The sequence below is a fragment of the Hyaena hyaena genome, unplaced genomic scaffold (genome assembly GCF_003009895.1).
Source record: "Hyaena hyaena isolate Hyena2069 unplaced genomic scaffold, ASM300989v1 scaffold_108, whole genome shotgun sequence".
NCBI classification, from domain to species: domain Eukaryota; kingdom Metazoa; phylum Chordata; class Mammalia; order Carnivora; family Hyaenidae; genus Hyaena; species Hyaena hyaena.
Genome location: NW_024080741.1, coordinates 3,359,976 through 3,382,957, shown reverse-complemented (window position 1 = coordinate 3,382,957; position 22,982 = coordinate 3,359,976). Strand labels below are relative to the sequence as shown.

Genomic DNA, 22,982 nt, shown 5'->3' with positions numbered 1-22,982 from the left:
CCTGCTTGGGATTCTCTCTCTCCCTCTCTCTGCCCCTCCCACACTGGGTATCATGCATGCGCACTCTCTCTCTCTGTGTCTCTCTCTCTCAAAATAAATAAAATTTTTAAAAACTTAAAAAAAGATTACTGTCTAGAAATAACACTATTGATGTCTCCATGTATAGCCCACGTAATTTAAAAAAAAAAAAAGTAGATATGACCTAAGTTTCCCTGGTATCAGCAGCTGGGGGCAGACAGGGCAACATTCTTCCCAGTCTCCTACTTCCTCTCGCTGCTGGGAACCACTGGAGGGTGGAGCCTCCCCACTCTGGTTGCTTCCAGAGTCCTCCGCAGTGATGCCAGTGAGAGGTCCTGAGAGGGAACTTAGGGAGGTGTCTTCTTCCAGCACTTTTTACTGTCTCAAAGTACTTACTGGATTTATGTGTTTACTGTTCGTCTCTCTCCACTGGAATATATGTTCTGCAAGGTCAAGAGCTTGCTGGATTTGACTTATTGTTGCCTTTTGGCACTTAAAACAGTGCCTGCACATAGTAAATATTTATTAAATGAAGTCATGAACACCCCTGTGCTGTATTCATATAGAATAGGAAGCATTTGCTTCAGCTGAATTGTGCATATGAGCTACATGTATGGAAGGCCACATTCACTGGTAAGACACCTCTGGTCTGCTGGATCAAACTGTAGTTGGAAATTTGGGTTTAGCAGCAGTGCGATGGATAACCCTAACCCCTTCCGAGTCACCACTGCTGCCTCCAGTGATTGCAAGCATGCTCTCAGACCATGTTACTTAGCATGTGGCCAGTGCATTCTGCAGATTGGACACAAAGAGCTTCAAGAGCATTGTTGGGAGCTGGGGCTTTGAGAGGGGGTGTCCAGTTAGCCCTGAGGCTACCCACTTCTCAGGCATAAGGGTCTGCCCTCACTGGGCTGGACACAGTGCCACTAAGCACTTCCCGCTGCTACCACCCCACTTTTTCTCCTCTTCTCCAAAACCTGGAAGAGGATGGGACTACTCCTGGGTCATTGCAGCCCTACTAGGAGGGAGGAAGGGATGAATGTTTCCTTGATTTTCCTCAAATTACCATAAAACCCCTTCCACTGTGGCCCCCAGTGGAAAATCACAACTCAGAGTTTGTCTTCGTTTGGGCTTTCACCCTTCCGCTCCAGCCAGTCATTGGCTACCAGCTCTTTGGAGGTGACTGGTAAACCCCAAACACTTCCGGCTCTGCCTATATGGACAAAACCACTGCAGCAGCCCAAGGATTGCCTTCGAAGAGGCAAAGGTGCAGGGAGTTAGAAGCAAAGGCATGTAGACGCTGCAGGGGGTGGGGGTGCACAAATATCTTGAGGGGATGTGGGTGGGGCATCTGTAGTGGCGCCTCAATAACTTCTGCCTTTGTCGTGTCCAGCTGTACACACTGATGTCTGCCTCTGAAGCCCACTTTGCAGCTTCCTCATCTACAAAGCGGGGACAGTCTTACTTTGCTTGTTTGTATCACAGAACGATAGTCAAAACAAAATGAAATGAGACAGGGTACCTAGAATCATGTTGACACCAATAAGCCATTATACAAAGCCAGATGTCATTACCACGTCTTTCTTTCCCAGGCCCAGAGTATATATTAACCGCTGGTCCTCACCGGGCACTTGATGCCTGCAGGCATCAACGCTGACAGCCTTTGAAAAGAGCTTGTTCATGTTGGGAAAAGCAGGCACTTTTTTTAATGTTGTTAAATTTTGCAGCAGTTTCTTTAATATATACCAGCCGCCTTGAACTACATCTAATTAACCACCAGATATCACGCTGTGGCAATGTTTGGCTTTGATGTGCTCATCAGCATCAGCAAGGAAATATTGGAAAGCTAATCATAATAAGACTTAGCTCTTATAAAATGCCTTTTATCTTCAAAGTGGTTTACAACCACTAATTATTAGAGGAATTGGGGTGAATAGCAGCCATCTCACGGAGACCTCCAACCATTATCAGGGCCTTTAATGTATCTTATAATAGAGCAAGAGAAGTGTGAAGGGGGATGTTTAATAATAGTTGTCCAGACCTGGAAAAGTTATTTTATGGAGGTAGGAGACAGCTGTTCCCTGTCTCCCTTGAGGCGAGAACAAGGAAATTGGACCTAATTTGAGGGAAGAGGAGGCAGGATGTAGCAGTTGCATAAGCGACAGCAGGCAGCAGAGTGGTAAGATTGCCCTCCCAAACGCGCTTCCCTACACCTGCCCCTTTATTTAGGCTGTGGAGGCATGTGGCCTTCTTGGTGGCCCGGGGTGGGTGACATCACACCACGAAGTCCCACCCAGCTGTGGCAGCCAGTGATAGATTTATGGGTTTCTTGATTCTATCTCTTCATGTAATATTTTCTTTCTTTTGTTGCTTTTTTGCTTCTTAGTTTGTCCTGTTTGAATTTTATCTCGGGTGGAGGAAGCCCACTTGAATTCCATAATAATAAGAATAACCATAGCTAATATTTTACAGATGAGAAGGTGGAACCCAGAGAGCTTAAGAAACCTGTCTGTGGCCATAGAGCTAGTGCCTCGGGCTGTCCGGCCTTGGAATGTGTGTTCTTACCTATCACAGTAAGAGACCTGTCAGAGAAGGGGAAGGATTGGTCCAAAGCCCCCTGCACTGTGTGTCAAAAAAGTAGGTAACAATTGCATACGGATTGTGTAGGGAAGAGGAAAAGTCTCATTTTCAGACTGGTCTGGTTCCTGGGCTCAATACTTTAATCCTGAGCAGTGGCGTGGTGAAAGGGGCCCTGCAAAGCAGCTCAGCATCTTTACTCCTCACTGCAAGGAGCCGTGTACCTGCCTCACTGTCCTGGACCCACTGGGGGGTCTGCCCAGGGCTCTGGGAAGGAGCACAGGCATGAATAAGAGGCAGGCCACCTGTGAAACCCTGAGGTTTGGTTACAGCACATCTTCTCCAAGTACTAAGATGCATTTGAAATAGGCCATGTCCCTTAGGTCTGGTGTGGGGGGTGGGGACCGCTAAGGAGGCATCAGCTCCCACCGCCTGTGCAGACAGTCGGGATGCAGAGATCAGGACACCCTGGGCAGAAACATTAGCCTCATGATTTCTTTCTCAGTGAGGGCTGATCATTGGGGACTTGAAATGGGCTGTGATAGGAATACTGATATTACAGAAACAGGCAGATGCTACAAATCCCCCCTGCTGACCCTGGAGAACTGGGTGCCAGATATTGTGGTGTCTTTTTTATTCAACACCATTTCTGACACATATGTGCGTCCTGTGATTCAATTAAATTCTAACGCTAACTTCCCAGAGTTAGCATAGACCCATGGTGGAAAGCTCTTTCCCGTAAGACTGTCCCCTTCAGATCCCAGTCTTAAGTCCCCAGTTGCCACCCATATGTCTGACTGACCCACTGGAAATTCTGGGCTTCCCACAACTCCTCCTCACATTCAATGATTTGCTAGGACTCACAGAATTCAGGAAAGCGCTTCACTTATATTTACTGGTTTATTATAAAGGATACAACTTAGGAACAGCCAAGTGGAAGAGATGTGAAGGGTAAGGGAAGGTGTGTGTAGGGGGATGGAATGGTGCTTTCATGCCCTCTCACCTCCTCCGTGCATTCACCAAGGTTTGGGAGCTCCCAAACCCCATAGGTTGGGACTTTTCATGGAGGTTTCATTATCAAGGCATGATTGATTCAGTCATTGGCCGTTGGTGATTGAACTCAAGCATCAGTTCCTCTCTCCTTCCTGAAGGTCAACCGTGTAATCTCCCTGTGTCAACCAGCCAACATTCTGAAGCTACCTAGAAGCCCACCAAGAGTCAGCTCTTCCTCATAAACCCAGGTGTAGTCAAAAGGGGATCATCATGGATAGCAAGAGACACCCCTTTCATTTAAGATAGTCCAAGGCTTTTAAGAGCTCTGTGCCAGGAACCAGGGGCAAAAATCAAATATCTGTTTTTTCATTAATCACAAATATTTACCACTCTCAGCCCTCACTGTGGATGGTCAGTTAAGAAGCGAACACATATTTCTTAGGCTACTGCCATAGGCTAAGTACCAGACTTGAAATTGGCAGGGTTATTTGTTTATTTAAATATTCAAATATCAATTTCATACTCACTAAGATTTACTAGGATGCTGCTTCTGCCTTCAAGGACAAAGTTAGTTATATCATGTGCACTTGAAACTCTAGCCAACTAGACCAAGCAGTATATTCTAATGCTGAAAGCATGACAGGGTCGGTAAGAATTCAGAGGGACCACAGCCAAAGCAGTCCAGGCTGGGCAGCCAGTCAGACCTTTCAAGGAAGTACACTTACACCTGGGCCCTGAAGGCATACCCAACACTGAGAGTCAGAACAGACCTAGATAGACTGCTTTTATACGATGGAGAAGGAACTGAGAAACTTGCCTTTGTCGAGTCCTAGAAAACACTTCCTATCTGAGGCCTTGATTCTTCCTTAACTTGCTCCTTCCCAGGGGGCCCACCGGGATCATTCCCTCATGACATCCCATCCATTCGTATTGAAGTTGTGTTTGAAAGCCTGTGCTCAGCACCCCTCCTGTGCCCTCTGCAGTTGGACAAGACCTGCCTACTTCTGCCTTCTTTTGACATTGCCCACTCACAGTGAATGTCTGAGACTTTGAGCAGCTGCTGCATATGGACAATGCCTCTAGTGAAGCCTGGATAATTAAAGAGATGCGAACAGATCCTGAAGATGCCTTTTGTGCTTTTGATTTCCCAACCTCCAGGCCGGCAGGAGAGATTCAAGGGGGGATCAGGGTGATTTAGTGGCTGCTTTCAAGTGCACAGCGGGTGTGGTGTATGTTGGGGAGGGGAGACCGGCTGCTCTCCATCCCATGGAGCCCTGAGTAGGGGAGTATTCAGCTTAGAGCTGAGGGATTTAGGTTTGATCTATGACCTTTCTGATTACAGCAGTTACTAAGCTGCTGGAATTACTGTGGAAGTCTGGGAAATGTTCCTGGAAATGTTTGAGGGCTAGATAATTTCCATCTGCGTATAAAGGCTTTTCAGGAAGCACTCCGGAGGGAGAAGAATGGTTTGCAGGTCCTGATAAAGAAAGGCTGATGGAAAGTGGTGCCATGGCCCTCCTTGTGATGGTGATGGCGCTTTCCCTTTCCCTCCGGAATATACCCCACAATTTTCCCTTTTATGGCTGTCCTGTCAATCTAAAAAATGTTTGAGGCAGAAAGCTGTGTCCAGCCCTGAGCCCAAAGCAACCATGGTTTTCACCCAAATGTGAAACAGCCCAGCCAGTCACAGGGCTTCGTTTTATTTCTGAAAAAAAGTAGAAGCACTTCTGTTGTTTTGTCTGCTGTTTCCCTTGGCAAAGCCACAGATGCGGTTCAAAGATCACAGACCAAACCAGAGGGGGCTGGCGTCACAGTAGGGGATGGTCTGCCCTGTTCTCTTACTGCCAGAGTCCACTGAGCTCCATGGTAAGAGACTGAGGATTTTCACAGGGAAATTACTTGATCTTCTGCCATTTCCTGCTTGCCAGAGTTGAATTCAGAAGGAAGAATCAGCCTCCTGGGGATAAATATCATCCATAGGTGGGGTCATATTTGCAAGTCAGGAGATATGAGAAAGTTCTAGCCTGGACCCATTCTCTCTATCTCTTTTTTTAATAGATCTGTTCAGCTATTGCCATATAATAAACTGCATGTACTTAAAGTGTACAATTGGGTAAGTTCTGATATATATTTCTACATACATGTGTATGTGTGTATGTATGGATATGTCTGGATATATGTGTGTATGTATATAACAATATATGCACCATATATACTCATATATATATATATACATACACACATCCATATCCATATATACCCTTATATATAACTTATATATATCCATGAAATGATCACAATTAAGACCGTGGAGATATCCACACCCCCAAAAACTCTCTTTTACCCATTTGTAATCTCTCCTTCTCAGCCTTCTTTACCCTCAATTATCTCTTTTCTGTCACTATAGATTAGTCTTCATTTTTATAATTTTATATAAATAGAATCAAATACTATGCATCTTTGGCTTTTTATTGTTTTTGCTCACATGATTATTTCAAGATTCATCTGTTTTGTTGCTTAGATCAATAGTTGATTCCTTTTAAAGCAAAGTGGCATTCCATTGCGTGTAAATATGACAGTTTGCTCACCCATTCACCTTGTTCAGGAATATTTGTGCTCTTTTGAGCTACTACAAATAAAGCTTCTATGAATGTTCATGTGCAAGTCTTTGTGTGGACAGAGTGCTTTTATTTCCTTGGGTAAATATTTGGGAGTGGAATGTCAGGATTGTATGGTAGAAGGTTGTTTGACTTTTTAAATTTTTTAAAATGTTTATTTTTGAGAGATAGGGAGAGAGACAGCATGCTTGGGAGAGGTACAGAGAGAGAGGGAGACACAAATCCAAATGAGGGTCCAGGCTGAGCTGTCAGCACAGAGTCTGATGCTGGGCTCAAACCCCCAAACTATGAGATCAATACCTGAGCCAAAGTCAGTCGCTCAACCTACTGAGCCCCCCAGGCCCCCCAGTTTGTTTGAGTTTTTAAAAAACCTCCAAATGTTTTCTAAGGGGTTGTAGCATTTTACATTCCCACCAGTAGTGTATGAGAGGTCCATCCAGTTGTCCACGTCTTTGCCAAGACTTGGTATGTCAGTCTTTTTTTATTTTAGCCATTCTAGTAGGTGTTTGGTGGTGTTTCAGCATGGCTTTAGATTGCATTTCCTTTATGGCTAACGATGTTGGACATTTTCATGTAGTTCTGTGATATCTATGTATCTTATTTGATAAAGTGGCTGTTCAAATGTCTTGCCCATTTAAACGTTGTTTGTTTTCTTATTAATAAGTTCTAAGAGCTTTTTATATATTCTGGATCAAAATCCTCTATCAGAAACAGGCTTTGCAAATATTTTTTCCCAATCTGTACTTAAATAGTGTCTTTCAAAGAACAGGAATTTTAAATTTTTATAAAGTTCAACTGATCAGTTTTTAAACTCTTATGCTATTACTATTGTACCTAAGGAATCTTTGCCTAAGCCACAGTCACGACATTTTCTTCTTATAGTTCTATTTTTAGACATTACAATTAGGTCTGTGATCCACTTTGAGTCAGTTTTTGTATGTGGTATAAGGTATGCATTGCCATTCTTTTTTTGCAAATAGTTATCCAATTATTCCAGTCCCATTTGCTGAAAAGATTATCCTTTCTCTGCTGCATTGCCTTTGCATTCTTGTAAAAAAATCGGTTATATATATGGATCTATTTCTGGATTCTCTATTCTTTATTTTGTGCCATTTATCTTTTTATTTTTTTCGTCTCCATGCCAATACCACACTGCCTTTATTACTATAGATTTATAATAAGTTTTGAAATCAGTGTTAGTCTTCCAATGTTGTTTGTCTTTTGGCTATTCTAGGTCCTTTGAATTTCAATATGAATTTTAGATTGGCTTGTCAATTTCTACAAAAAAAATCCCACAAAAGCCTGCTGGGAGTTTGATTGAGATTGAGATGAATTTAGGGAGAAATGACATCCTAATAGTACTGAGTCTTCCAAACCATGAACATGAATATCTGCCCATTTATTTTGGTCTTCTTTAATTTCTCTCATCAATATTTTGAAGCTTTCTGTCTACAGGTCTTACACATTTTTGTCAGCTATGTCCCTAAGTATTTTATATTTTTGATGCTATTGTAAGTGATATTTTTATTTCAGTTTTAAGTTTTTGTTGCTGCTGTACAGAAATACAATTGATTTTTAGAGAAACATTGTATCTTTTAACCTTGTCAAACTCACTTATTGTTCTAGTAGCTTTCTGTGAATTTCACCAGATTTTCTACCTAGACAATCATGTTGCCTGGGAATAAAGATGATTTTACTTTTTCCATGTCTGATCCAGATGTTTTTTTTATTTCTTTTCTTGCTTCATTGAACTGGTAGAACCTCCAACACAATGTTAAATTGAATAGACTTTTTTAATATATGTAATTTATTGTCAAGTTAGTTAGCATATAGGGTATACGATATGCTCTTGGTTTTGGGGTAGATTCCCATGATTCATCGCTCACATACGACACCCAGTGGTCATCCCAAGTGCCTTCCACAAGGCCCATCACCCATTTCCCCCTTCTTCCCCCCCACAACCCTCAGTTTGTTCTCTGTATTTAAGAGTGTCTTATGGTTTGCCTCCCTCTCTGTTTGAAACTATTTTTTCCCCTTTCCTTCCCCCATGGTCTTCTGTTAAGTTTCTCAAGTTCCACATATGAGTGAAAACAAATGATATCTGTCTTTCTCTGATTGACTTATTTCACTTAGCATAATACCCTCCAGTTCCATCCACGTTGTTGCAAATGACAGGATTCCATTCTTTCTCATTGCCAAGTAGTATTCTATCATATATATATAAACCACATCTTCTTTATCCATTCATCAGTTGATGGACATTTAGGCTCTTTCCATAACTTGGCTATTGTTGAAAATGCTGCTATATACATTGAGGTACCTGTACCTCTATGCATCAGCACTCCTGTATCGCTTGGGTAAATTCCTAGCAGTGCTATTGCTGGATTTTAGGATAGTTCTAATTTTAATTTTTTGAGGAACCTCCACACTGTTTTCCAGAGGGGCTGCACCAGTTTGCATTCCCAGCAACAGCAAAAGAGTTCCCCTTTCTCCACATCGTTGCCAACATCTGTTGTTTCCTGAGTTGTTAATTTTAGTCACTCTGACCAGTGTGAGGTGGTATCTCAATGTGGTTTTGATTTGTATTTCCCTGATGAGTGATGTTGAGCATCTTTTCATGTGTCTGTTGCCCATGTGGATGTCTTCTTTGGAAAAGTGTCTATTCATGTCTTCTGCCCATTTCTTCACTGGATTATTTGTTTTTTGGGTGTTGAGTTTGGCAAGTTCTTTATAGATTTTGGATTGGATACTAAACCTTTATCCAATATGTCATTTGCAAATATCTTCTCCCATTCCATTGGTTGTCTTTTAGTTTAGTTGATTGTTTCCTTAGCAGTGCAGAAGCAGCAATTTCTTCCTCAACACACACCTGAAGGCAAGGGAAATAAAAGCAAAAATGAACTATTGGGACCTCATCAAGATGAGTAGACATTTTTGTCTGTTTCTTGATCATAGAGGAAAAGCATTTGACTTTTTACCATTAAATAGGATGTTAATTGTTGCTTCTTTTGTGGATGCCCTTTTTCAGGATGGGCAAACTTCTCCCTATTCTTGGTTTTCTGAGAGTTCTTACCAGGAGTGGTTATTGGGTTTTGTCAAATACTTTTTCAGCATCTACTGGGATGATCATAGTCTTTTAAAAGAGATCATAGTCTTTTAAAAAGTAGTCTTTTAAAAAAGACAATTTGCCTTTTTTTTTGAAATTGAGGAAGATTTTACTTAATTTTTTAGATAGTTTTCTTTTTTTTTCCTTAAATAGTTTATTGTCGAGTTGGCTTCCATATAACACCCAGTGCTCATCCCAACAAGTGCCCTCCTCCATTAGCAATTTGTCCTTTTTAATTTGTCAATACGGTGAATACATTGTTGATTTCAAATGTTAAGCCATTCTCTCATTCTTGAGTTAGAACTCCATTTGGTCAGGATGTATTTATTCTTCTTATATACGGTGTTGAATTCAATCTGCTAAAATTTCCTGAAGAACTTTTGCATCTGGGACACCTGGGTGGCCCAGTCGTTGAGCGCACAACTTTAGCTCAGGTCATGATCTTGCAGTTTGGTTTGTGAGTTTGAGCCCCACATCAGGCTTGCTGCTGTCAGCGCAGAGCCTGGTTTGTATCCTCTGTCCCCCTTTATCTCTGTCCCTTCCCTGCTCACTTTTTCTCAAAAAAAAAAAAAAAAGAAAGAAAGAAAAAGAAAAAAGAATCTTTGCGTCTATGTTCATGAGGGATATTGGCCTGTATTTTTCTTTTCTTATAATGTCTTGGTCTAGTTTGTGCATAAGGTAATCCAGGCCTCATAGAATATATTAGGAAGTATTTCATATTCTTCACTTTTCTGGAGAATTTTCATAGAATTGGTATTAATTTTTCTTTAAACATTTGTAGTGCTCATCAGTATAGTCACCTGAAACTTGAGTTTTCTTGTAGGAAAGTTTTTCACTATTAGTTCAATTTCTTCAATAGTGTTACACATTTATCTATTTTTTCTTGAATGAGCTTTGTTATTTAGTGATTTTCAAGGAATTTGTCTTTTCCATCTAAATTCTCAAATTTACTGGCATAAAATTGTTCATAGCATTCTCCTATTACCCTTTTAATGTCTGTAGAATTTGTAATGTACCACCTCTTAATGTTATGATATTATAATTTGTGTCTTCTCTCTTCATCTTAAAGAACCGGCTTTTATTTTTATAAATTTTCTCTTTCCATTTTCTTTTTTATTGATTTCTGCTCAGACCCTTATTTTTTCTCCTTATTTTGGGTTTCATTTGCTCTTCTCTTTCTACTTTAAAAATTTTTTTTAATGTTTTATTTATTCCTGCAAGAGAAAGAGAGCAAGAGAGACAGCATTAATAGGGGAGGATCAGAGAGAGCAGGGAGATACAGTATCTGAAACAAGTTCTGAGCTAGCTAGCCATCAGCACAGAGCCCAACACGGGCTTGAACCCGTGAACCGTGAGATCATGACCTGAGCCAAAGTCGGACGCTTAACCGCTTAACCAACTGAGACACCATGGTGCCCCTCTTTCTACTTTCTTAAGGTAGAAGCTGATGTCATTGTTTTGAGAACTTTTCTAATATATGTGCCTTGTGTTATATTTTTTTCCCTGAGCACTACCTTAGCAATATCTGACCAAATTTGATATATTGTGCTTTTATTATCATTTAGTTAAAAACACTTTTTCATTTCCCTTTTCATTTTTTTCCTTGACCCATGAGTTATTTAGAGGTGTGTTATATAGTTTTCACATATTTAGGGATATTCCAGTGGTCTTTCTGTTATTGGATTTGATGTAATTCCGTTGTGGTTAGAGCACATACTTCCTATGACTTCAGTCCTTTAAAATTTAGTGAAAGCCACTTTATAGACCAGGGTATTGACCATCTTGGTAAATATTCCATATGCACTTGAAAAGAAAGTATATTAAGCTTTGGTTGAGTATTCTATAAATGTCAATTAGGTCAAGGTGGTTGATAGTGTTCATGTCTTCTGTAAATTTACTGATTTCAGTCTACTTGTTTTGTTAATTGTTGATAGAGGGATATTGAAATCTTTGAATATGATTGTGGATTTGTCTATTTCTCCTTAAAGTTCTATCAGTTTTCACTTCATGTGTTTTAAAGCCTTGTTATTAGGTGCAGAAGTATTTAGGACTTATTATTATCTTATTGATGATTGATCACTATGAATTACTTTCTTTATTCTCACTAATATTCTTTGTTCTAGAATCAACCTTGCTTAATATTAATATGCAGCTTTCTCTTGACTAGTATTAACATAGTATATATTTTGCTAACCTTTTACTTTTAACCTATTTGTGTCATAATGTTTATACTTTTTATAGACAGCATAGAGTTGGGTTTCCTCAACTTGGAGAGTCTGCCAAGCCCTGCCTGGATTTCCCCTTCCTGTGTCATGGCCTAAAAGCTCTTTAGGCAATAATAAGGCTCGTTTTATTTGTTTTCCATCTGTCAGGAGCACACTTTGGGCTAGAGTGAGGTAAGTAAGGTCCCTGGGGTGCAAAATTTAAGAAAGTAATTGCTCTCTAATGCAGTTTTCAGAATAGATTTCTCTTTAAATATTGTACCTTAGGTGCCTCATCCTTCAGAAGACACTCACTTTTGGGAAGCCTGGGTGGCTCCGTTGGTTAAGTGTCAGACTTCACCTCAGGTCTTGATGTCATGGCTTGTGAGTTCGAGCCTCACATCAGGCTCTGTGCTGACAGCTCAGAGCCTGGAACCTGCTTCAGATTCTGTGTCTCCATCTCTCTGTCTGCCCTTCCCGTGTTTGTACTTTGTCTCTCTGTCTCTCAAAAATAAGTAAGCATTAATTTTTTAAAAAACAATCGAGCACTCACTTTCAGAGTTGTGCAAGTACAAGGCTAGTACCTGAGAGTAAATGCCTCTTTTAATTTTGCACTTTAGTGGCCTCATTCAGCTCACCCTAACCTGGCCATGCTGAAGGATCACTGCCTTTCATTGCCTGATGTCTGGTGTCTTAGAAAAAATTTTCAAAAATATATTCTGTTTGGATTTTTAAAATTATTTCAGCTGGGAGAGTAAATCCAGTCCCTGTTATTCCATCTTTTCTGGAAATGGAAATCTGATCTTGTTCTTTAGGAGTTAAAAATCCCACATAGAGAGCTATCTGATTGAAATACAAATGTTTTTAGGCCTTCCTGCAAAGGATTCAGGAAAAAATTAGTTTTCCTTAATTCAACAATCAATGAACACCTACTGTATACCAAATTCTAGGTTAGGAGCTAGGGTTAAAATCACATAAGACACGGTGCCTATCTGCTAGTTGTTCATAGCTGGCTGCTTTAGAACTATTGGATTGGTTCTCTCATGCCATGCAACACCTGTGACATGGGTCAGGGAAGGCAGAGAGCCAGAGACAGTGAGGCCTAGAACTGAGGGATCATCTCTACTAATTGTCAGGCCCAGAGTGGCTCAAGGGCTTACTTAACTCACATAAGTAGTCAGTAGTAGTTGATTATTATGTTGTCCATTTTGAGGGATATGGAGGAGGGATCAACCCTAAATACCTTCCTTTACCACCAGTTACCATGACTGAATTCCCACTATTTGAGACTCATTCATTAACAGCAGGGACCATGTCTTATTCATGTTTGCATTTTTCGGTGTTAGCTCAGAGCTTGCTACAGGGTAATTGATAAATGAGAATGAATGAATGAATGAATGAATGAATGAATGATAAATATTAAAATGATGACTATGCCTCTGGGAGGTGACTTAGGTTATTATCTACTGGGGATAAGTAGGCCATTAAGAGCAAGCCCATAGCTTGGACCCATGATAGGAAGGCAATGTGGTACATTGAGTCTCTAACTATGCTAGACCTTGATCCAAGTTGCTTAACCTTTCCCAAACTTAGTTTCCTCACCTGTATGATGGGAATCCTAATCATATTTACTTAACAGAGGGATCAGGTTCCATTAGGATGAAGTATGTTAGGGGGCTGGCAAGAGAAAACTCTCAAGAAAGAACAGGTATTATTAGTCCAGTCTTCTGGGAACAGCAGGAGGGAATAAGGTTAGGAGCTACTGGATGGCAGAGACCTTGAGACGGTCCCGGCTGGGCAGCAGGAAGACACAGACTGTTTTGCTTATGTTGTACACTTACAGAAGCTCAGATGTTACCACTATTATTATCCAGAAGTCCTTCCTAAGCTCAGTGTTGTGCATAGATATTTTGGGCAATGCACATAAGCCATATAGAAACAGCCCTGCTCTCTTGGGACTTATAACCAAGGTTGTTAGTTCCCTCTTGGGAAGACAGAATAAAAATGTTAAATCTGTCTATGATTAGGTGACCATGAGTTCACACTATGTAAGAATGAAGAGAGAGACTCAATTCCTGAGTGAAGGGCTAGTCAAAGGGATCAGAGGGAGCCCATTGTCCAGTCCAAGTGGAATGAGAAGGTCAAGTCTACTGTACTTTGTCCAGGCTCTGTTACATAGGGTACATTCCTGAAGCCAGAGGTAGACTTCCAGCTCTGGGCCCACAGCTCTTGACACATCTGAGATAGGTAGATGGAAAATGTTGACCCAAATTGTAGATTACTTTGGAGTTATGGTGTAGCCGAGCCAGACCCCTGGGCTCTGAGAATCAGACAAACCCATCTGGTGATACTGTGGTTTTTCTCCTTTTTTCTGACCACGGTATAGGAGATATGATTTAGAAATTCACGTTGTGCCTTTCCCAAAAATGCATTCCAGTGTGCATCTGTATTTTAACATTTAAATACTATCATATATTTAAAAGTTTGGACCTAGCCTATTTCCAAAAAGTCTTAGAAAGAAAACCCCAAGGATATCACTATTTCCTTTCATCACATTGACCCATTTTTTATTAATAACAATTTATTATGTTGAAATTTCATGCACTTACAGGCAGTCAGAGGTAGAAGGGGTCTTAAAGACAAATAGGTCCAGTCTTCTCAACACACAGATGAGTAAACTGAGGCCCAGACAGGTATTGAGTTGTTCAAGGTTACTTAAGTAGCAGCAGAGTCCAGACTAGAAGCAAGCTTCTGCATAACTTCTCCCATAGCATCACATTACAATGCACACTCAGAAAAAAAACTCCATAACCGTCTTTAAAAATCTGATCAGGGCATATCATGTAATTTGTGATTTTTACGTTGGCTGGAGACAGCCTTGGGTGTCACCAAACTAGGCCTGGCAAATCCAGTAGAGTAGGAAGCTCCTTGAGGACACAGTACACTTTCCTCTATCAGCTGTACTGTGCATGCTCATGGGCCCCACAGAGATCTGCAGTATGAGCTAAGCATTACCAAGAACTTGTTGATGGTGAAGGACATAGGAGATGGTGCATCTGAGAGAGGAGAGTTCTCCACCCTTGGAAATGCTGAAAAGTCATAACAATGTAGGATTAAGGTCAAATACAAGTTTGATGAGCTTGGATTTAAATCTCAGTTTTTGCATTAACTTGCTGTGTGGCTTCGGTCAAGTCACTCAACTTCTCTGAGCATTGATAAAATGAAGGTGATAATATCTATTTCAGAGGGATGTGAGAAATGAGAAAATGTAAATAGAGACCAAGGATGGTGCCTGCCTCTCAATAAACGGTAGCTGGTCCATCAGGATCTGTTTTGTGGCTGTTAGTTTAAACAGGGAGAAATTGTTTTCAGGCATCCACTTCCCACCTCCTTTCAATCTAGAAATGTCTGTTTTCTTTTCCCTCTTCTTCTTTCTTTGATGGGCTGACTGATCTATAAGCGATCACAGCACATTTCCCCTTGCCCTTCTGCTAATGAGGAAGTGGTTGCTAAGAGAGACCGGACATGCTGGTGAGCAGTTATGGCTGCCCTCTGCTGCCCTCTCGTTCTTTCTCAGCCTCACTCCATCCACACCACACCCACTTGTCTCTCTCATCTTCCATGTTCAGGTTCTGCAAAGACTTGAAGAAATTGACAAACCCAGATGGCTACCCCTAACAGAAGAGTGGTCTCTAGACCCTGGAAACCTGGCCAGGGTCTGAAGGAGAGGGGGGTCCGCCTGCGTCTCCTGGACAACCTGGAGCATCAGGAGACCCGGGAGCTTGCGCCAGGAGAGCTGGCCATGCTGAGCAAGGCACAGGAATTCTTTGAGACCTGTGACACAGAAGGCAAGGGCTTCATCGCCAGGAAGGATATGCAGGTAAGAGGCCTGCCCACCTGAAATGCCAAATGGCATGGCTCTCCATTGCGTTAGGGCCTGCCCCACTGGGGGCAGGAAAGGCGCCTCTACTCTGCCCTGGAAGGTGTCAGCCTCAACTCTACTGGGAGTCAGATGTCCTGGGTTCATTCCTTTCCTGGCCCTTGCTTGCCATCAGACTCAGAGATTGTTTCCCCTCTCTGACTCAGTAACTGTGGAAAATGGTGATAGCAACATACAGGACTTGAATCAGACATGGTGGAGAACCTTCTGAAACAGAGTGGGAAGGCACCAGCTTGCTACTTCATAATAAAGCTTTGAGCTGTGCCGAGGTCCTCATAACTGTGTCCTGAGAGAGATAGTGCAGAACCCCAATGTACCCCATTGCCTGGTGCAAGGCTCAGCAAACTCTCTGTAAAGGGTGAGACCATAAGGATTTTAGGATCCGTGGGCTGTGTACATGATCACAACCACTCAACTCTGTGCTGCTGCACGAGCTTCCATAGGCAATATGCAAACAGGTGAGCTTGGCTTTGCTGTAATAAAACTTCTATGGACGCTGAAATTTGAATTTTATATGATTTTTGCATGTCCCCAATGAATCTTGTTTTGATTTTTTTCAACCATTTAACATCATATCACACACCCAAAATTCATATAACATGGTATGTTAATTGCCCTTGAATTAAAAAAAATAGTAAACATGTAAAAGCCACTTTTAGTTCACTAGCTGTAAAAAACAGGTGATGGGTCCAATTTGTAGCCCAGGGGTGTAGCTTTCCCACCCCTGGTCTAGTGCCTTTCTAGGATTAGTATCAGAAGCTTCTTCTGAGTGTCTTACTGAAGTCCGTTATGTTGCAGCCATGATGTCATCTGATGTGAGTAAATGGGGTGCAGACTCTACCAGAGCAAGCTGGATGCAGTTCTTCTCACCCAGCCTTTCCATTATTTGCTCTGTCAAGAACATCTTGGGGAGGGATGTATGGCCATGCTATTGCAAGGGAGTCCTGCAATGGTCAAGTTTTATTTATTTATGTATTTAATTTATTTATTTTGAGAGAGATCACAAGTGGGGGAGGGGCAGAAAAGGAGGGAGAGGAAGAGAATCCTCTCTGACAGTGTGGAGCCTAATTCGGGGCTCAATTCCACGAACTGAGATTATGATCTGAGCTGAAATCAAGAGTCAGACGCTCAACTGACTGAGCCATCGAGGCACCCTAAGTTTTCTTTTCTTTTAATTTTGCTTTTCAGAATTCAGTGAAGTTGGGCAGTGGAATGTAGACCCTGATGGGCCCAGTCCCTTCAGGGCTCACATGTGGGAGCTGCAAAGCGAGGAGCCATGTGAGCTGGGTGGTGTTTTCAGGCTTTTCCCAGAGCTCTTTCACCTTGCAGTGGATGCACAAATGGAGGGCAGAGATGTGGAGAATAGCACCAGCTTAGCCCACGAGAGATGCTCAGACCACCCTTGAAACCACCCTGAAACTCATTCCCCAAGTCTTACTCTCCATGGAAAGCTAGACTCCGTGTGCTTTGAGGAAGCTGTGTCTATGAACTTCATAACTGTCCTTCACAGGTCTGTGGTGGTGGTTGGTGGTGGTTCTAATGGCGTGCTTAACTTTTGATCGTCCCTTCTGGAAGGAAAGTAAAGGGAATTTGCATGTGCTGAGGGTCAGCTCCAGATACACAGGCATGGTGCAACTCAGCACTTTGTGTGTGTGTGTGTCCCAATTAACCCTCATTGAAGCCCATGCTTTAGTGAAGGGACAAAAAGGCATGGTGAATTTAAGCTGCAAAGTATAAGTTGTAAAAAATCATTTGTATTTGACCTGGAATGAAGTCGTAACCATCAAGTGGCAGAGATACCAACTTGGCTACATTCTTCCTCAGTCCTTGATCCCAACCAAGGCAAGAGAAAAAGGGGAAAGACATCCTACCTAGCAGATGGTTGGACATCATGGTCTTTATTTTTACCAGCTACTTTGTTTTCCGAAGCTTCAGTGTACCTGTGGACAGTGAAGCATTTGAAATTTTCAACTGTATAGGCTGAGAAAGTGCTATCAAGAAGGAACACAGCACAGTTAAGTGCTGTCTCTCTGCTGCTTTCTTGGGTCCCGTCTGGGGGAAAATGGGCTGGAAAGAGATATGTGGAGAACACACATCTCACACATCGTCAACACTGGATGCTCTGTGGAAAACCCATGTGCCCCTTGACTCTCTGGGGCAGAACCTACAGATATATGTCTGTTTCTCATCACTCCCTCACAGAGCTGCTTTGCCAGATGACCCCTTTAGTTGGTGGCCAGCTCCTTGCACTTGGCTGCCACCAACTTGCTCACCTTTGGCTCCCAGCTCAGCCTCATAGGAACTGAAAGAAGAGCTCAGATTGTGCATGCATGCGTAAATTCAGCCAACGAAAGAAGCCTTTTATAGTGGGGACTGAGGGGCATCTGTGTGGCTCAGTTGGTTAAGCCTCTGACTATTTCTGCTCAGGTCATGATCTCACAGTTCATGGGATCAAGCCCTGTGTCCGGCTCTGTCCTGACAGTGCAGAGCCTGCTTGGGATTCTCTCTCTCTTTCTGCCTCTTCCCCATATACTCTCACACTCTCTCAAAATAAATAAATAAACTTTTTTTTTTTTTTTAAAGCAGAGACTGATTGTCAAGGAAGGAGAGGCCTTGGGCACGTGGGAGGGCAGACCTAGGGGCTGGAAGAGGCGGGTAGAGAAGCAGAGTTGGAACAAGACCATGTAGGGCTTGCTGTCCTTTAGAAAAAGGAGAGAGTTAAACTCCTCCCCTGGTGCTCTTTTTCTTCTTGGTTCTGATGGACAAAAATACCATTTGCAGAGGGTGAGACGGACTTTGCATTCATCCAAGAGGCAGGGGAGACTGCTGTAGTGTCTGAGCCCCAGCAGTTTGGAGCCAGCCCACTCTGAGAGAGCAGGGACCACAGAAGGAAAGGAGCAGGGTCCAGGAGAAGTATTTTCCTTTGAGGTCCCTGGGCCTCACTGAGGGCAGGAGTGCAAGTCTTCCTATTCTGAGGCTCCACATGCAGATGTTCTACTACAGGGATGGCCAATGTTGGAATCAACCTGTGTGAACAGATTGTAAGCAGTGGTTTGAGAAACCACAGCTCCACCCATGGCCTCTCAGACCCCGTCCACTTCTCTACAAGGAATCTCTCTGGGTTCCATAGGGATTGCTCCAAGCAGAATTGGGTGAAGACTGCTTTGTAGGGCAGGGTCTGGTGCAGCCTCCTAAACAAGTAGAGTCGTGGGGCTGAGGACCCTGAGTGAAAGTCGGTTCTGCCTCATTGGGACAGAGGGACATAAGAGGGCCACACTGGAAGGGCATGAAGGGAACTCTTCAGCCCAGAGAGGGAGAGGGAGTCAGTATGGGCAGGAGAGCTATCTGAAGACACCTAGAGCCTCAAAACCCCTGCTTCCTTGATTTTTCAGAGTGAAATGATTACCTACCAACGCCAAGTACCTACCTTCCAACATTCTCTAGAGTTCCTAGACTAGCCAAACTGTTAAGAATCATCTAAGAGTTGGCAAACCAAATGTTGCCTATTTGTGTAAGTAAAGTTTTATTCAAACAGAGCTGTGCTTATTCATTTACAACTTGTCTGTGGCAGCCTTCAGGCTAGTGGCAGAGTTGACTAGCTGTGACAAAGACCAAAAGGCCTGTACAGCCTAAAATACGTATTATCTAGTCCTTTTCAGAAAAAGTTAGCCGATTCCTGGTTTAGGTTAACAAAAAGACGCTCGAAGATTTTTGTAGCATATTGAACTGAGCTTTAGCCCTGAATCTGCAACTTAGTAGCATGTGAATTTGTGTGAGCCTCTTAAACCCTCTAAGCCATAGTTCCTCATCTATGAATTATTTATAGTACTTTCCAGGGTAGGAGAAGAATTAAATGTGAGTATGCATGTAGAGCTTTTGGCCCTGAGATCGGGTCCTGGAAATCCCTCCATAAATATACGTGTGTGTGTGTGTGTGTGTGTGTGTGTGTGTGTGTGTTGGGAGCAGGAGTTAGGGGCTTGTACCCTATATGTCCTCCACACTGTGATTTTTAAAAATTGTGGCAAAATATACATAACATACAGTTTACCATCTTCACCATTTGTAAGTTTATGGCTCAATGGCCTTGAGTACCTTCGTGTTGTGCAACCATTCCCACCACCATCCTTAGATCTATTTGCATCTTCCAGAATGGAAACCCTGTACCCTTTAAACACTAACTCCCATTGCATCCTCCTCCCCAAAGCTCCTGGAAACCACCATTCTGCTTTCTGTCTCCCTGAATTTGTCTACTCTAAGTTCCTCCAATCAGTGGATCACAAGTGGCTATCTTTTTATGACTGGTTTATTTCACTTGGTATGGTATCTTCAAGGTTCATCTGTGTTGTACCGGGTGTCAGAATTTTCTTCCTTTTCAAGGTTGGATAATATTTCACCATACCTGTGCACTACATGTTGTTTATCCATTCATCGATCAGTGGACACCTGGGTTACTTTGCACCCCCATATGAGACTAATGCTGCTGTGAACAGGGTGTACAAATACTCTTCCAGTCCTTGCTTTCAATTCTCTTGGGTAGATACTCAGAAGTAAATTGCCGGATCATATGGTAATTCTGTTTCTGACTTTTCTGAGGAACCACAATACTATTTTCCATAACAACCATACCTTCATACTATGATTTTAAGTGCAAGTCATCTGTCCTTCCTCAGAGATAAAGAAAAGGCATGCCTGCTAAAGAGAGAGCCCTCCACTCATATCCAGCTGGTGCTATTGTTGTGTGTGTCCAGTCTGCATGAGTGGGGCAATTTTGCTTCTTAGAGAACATTTGGTGATGTCTGGAAACATTTTAAATTGAAACAACTAGAGGCAGGGATGCTATTGGCATCTACTAGGTATTGTCAGGGATGCTGCTGTATATCCTATAATGCACAAGATGGTGCCCTCTTGGTCCCCCAACAAAGAATTAACCATGCCACGATTTCAGTAGTGCAGAGGTTGAGAAGCCCTAGGCTATACCAAACAATCAGCCCAAAATGAGCACACAAAAACATAAAGCAGAATAAAGGTAGATCTCAGATCCTCCTAAAGATATTTGGAGTGGCTGAGCTATGGCACAGAGAAGAGAGTTTTTGGTGCTGGAATAGAGGTCAGAACAGAATGCTGTAGAAGCCCCAGAAGGAGGGAGACTTTAATTCTGACCATAAAGGTGGATCTTTTCTAGTTTTCTCTTTAATAAGTTTTCCTTAGACATGTTTGAAGCTGTGCACCCATTCATTTTAAGCTGTGTGAGGCATGTTACTGGTCTGGTGACCAGGTAGGTAGAGGGGTCTGTCTAGAGTGTAGCAGAAGATGGCATTTTCCCATGGTTTTGGGAGCCCTAGCCCTCAACACTACTGCTAGAGGATTGCTTCCTATTCCTGGTCCTAGAAAATGTCCAGTTTGTAAGACCTTGCTGAGAATCTGCAGTAGTGCTGGTCAGGATTGGGAGCATGAGAGGTCCAGATCAATGCTCCCTTGACAGGAGTTGAGAATCTCCTGCCATCACTCTTAGCTATTCATTCATTCAGTCCCATGCTGAATATTCTATATTGGTCAACATGGGACTAGCTGGGAACATGATAGTGGGTAAAAATGAACAAAATCTCTGCCTCAAATCTCCCACTCTACTGAAAGATCAGACATTCATCAACTAACTGCATCTATCAGTATACAAACTGTAAGCTGGTAAAAGAAGGAAATGTGTTCAGGGGAAGGCACAGCCTGTCCTGTCCTGAGGGCTGCAGAGCCTGAATAAAGCAGGAATTCAGAGCTACCTTAAGACAGCGGAGGGAGGCCGGCTTGGGAGTGGTGGGGTTTTACAGAGCTGCAGCAGCGGCAGCATGAATTGGGTGAGCTTACTTCCTCCCCACTCCTCCTCCCTCCCCCGTCTGCCCTCCCAGATGGAAGTACACGTGAAACAGGATGTACATGTGAAACAGGATCTCTGCAAGGCTAGTATGTGATGCTGCTGGCAAGAGAGACTTTTGGTGGTAGGTGGGTAGGCAAGGCATGGTAATGCTGAGTACGGAATTCTAGAAAGAACACGGCAGAGGACCCTTTGACTGTAGCTGAAGCCCTAAATGAGAAATCAGCTCTTGAATTCCAGTGCTGGTTTCTGCTGTGATTTTGGCAAACCTAGATCCTTGCAGGCTCTCCAGTCAGTGGAATGAATAATCTTGTCCCTCTTCTCTCTACTTACCTCACTTGGCTGAAAATGTAGACGGCACCAGGTGCCCAGGAGACAAGACCAGAGTGAGTTGGTTTTACCTGGCTCTGCAGGCCCTGAGAACAAAGATACATAAGAGGTGATTATGGTGATGGAGACTAAAGAATTTTTCGGTAGGGCCAACAAAGAGAGGATCAAGAATCAGCCGTGGTGCAGCGTGCAGAGAAGGCTGAAGAAGCACTCAGTACTAATTTGCCAGGACAGGAGGAGCAAGAACTACTTAGAGGATCTAATATCACTTTCTCCAGGTTCACTGACAGCAGAAAGAGGAAGCCAGCCTGAGTTATAGACAAGAGAGGCTGGGATTAGGTGATGGAGGGATTTGTGTTAGATTCAGGAATAGAGCCTCAAGGTGGTGTGTATTCAACAGCTTTTCCCAGAAAGGTACCCATGTGTGGGGTGGTTTCAACGAAAGGCAAATTGATGGTCCCATCAATGTCGGCAGCCCCCTTGCAGCCCATCTGTAGCCCCAGCCCTGTGTGAGTTATGTCACTGATCAGATCCAGGCTGATGGTGATGGTGGGAAGGAAGGATTACCCCAAGGAGAGGGCCAGAGTCACAAGGGTTTTCACCCTACCTCCCATGTGATGCCTTTGGTTTCAAATTGGGCTAGTAAAACTTCCTGCTTGCAAAATTGACTCACTCCTCACCCCACATTCTCTTACTGTGGCTTTTGAGACAGCTGGTTTATGGATGTTGATAAGCCAGAGATTCTGCTCTATGCTGAGCAGATGCGCTTCTAGACTCTTTGCACACATGCACACTCCCCTTCCTTTCTAAAAAACTCATTCATATTTAATTCAGTTCTTCTAAATGGCTTCCACATCATCCTGTCTTTCTACTTTGTAATGCATCACAGTCTGTCTTAATGCACTACCTGCCAAATTAAACTTTATGGCTATCAGCTAGAAGATTGCCATAGGATCAAGCCAAGTGTTCTTGCAAGTTGTCTTAAGGGCTTCCACACCTGCCAGCTCGTTTTCATTGTTCAGATGGGTATATACCTTCCTTCCTACAGCCCTGTGTTCATTTTCTTCAGCTGTCAGTCACTTGCATACTGGCGATTTTGTGCAGCTGTCCCTTGGGAATGGGGGGGAAAGGGAGGAGCAGCTGGGCTATAATGAACTCCCTTGGGGAGTCCTCAGTGGGAGATTTAGATTATTGGGGTATAAGAGTACACTTGCTTCAACTATGCAAATTAGCCTTGGCCTGGGGCCACTGCACATCAGGCAGAAGGCCGGAGGGAAGCATCAGGAACACAGCCACTGCTCCTCATCCCAACATCTGGTCCCTGCCTTCCCAT

At 42.8% G+C, this 22,982-nt stretch overlaps 1 protein-coding gene across 1 annotated transcript in view; it reads left to right on the top strand.

Moving 5' to 3' along the window:
* The window catches only part of CRACR2A (calcium release activated channel regulator 2A), a 113,217-nt gene that overhangs the window by 17,446 nt on the left and 72,789 nt on the right, over positions 1-22,982 (top strand). Inside the window, exon 2 of the mRNA XM_039236358.1 lies at positions 15,143-15,393. Within this exon, the coding sequence (XP_039092289.1) occupies positions 15,178-15,393 (216 nt within the window). The 5' untranslated portion in view covers positions 15,143-15,177. The remainder of the gene's footprint in view (positions 1-15,142; positions 15,394-22,982) is intronic.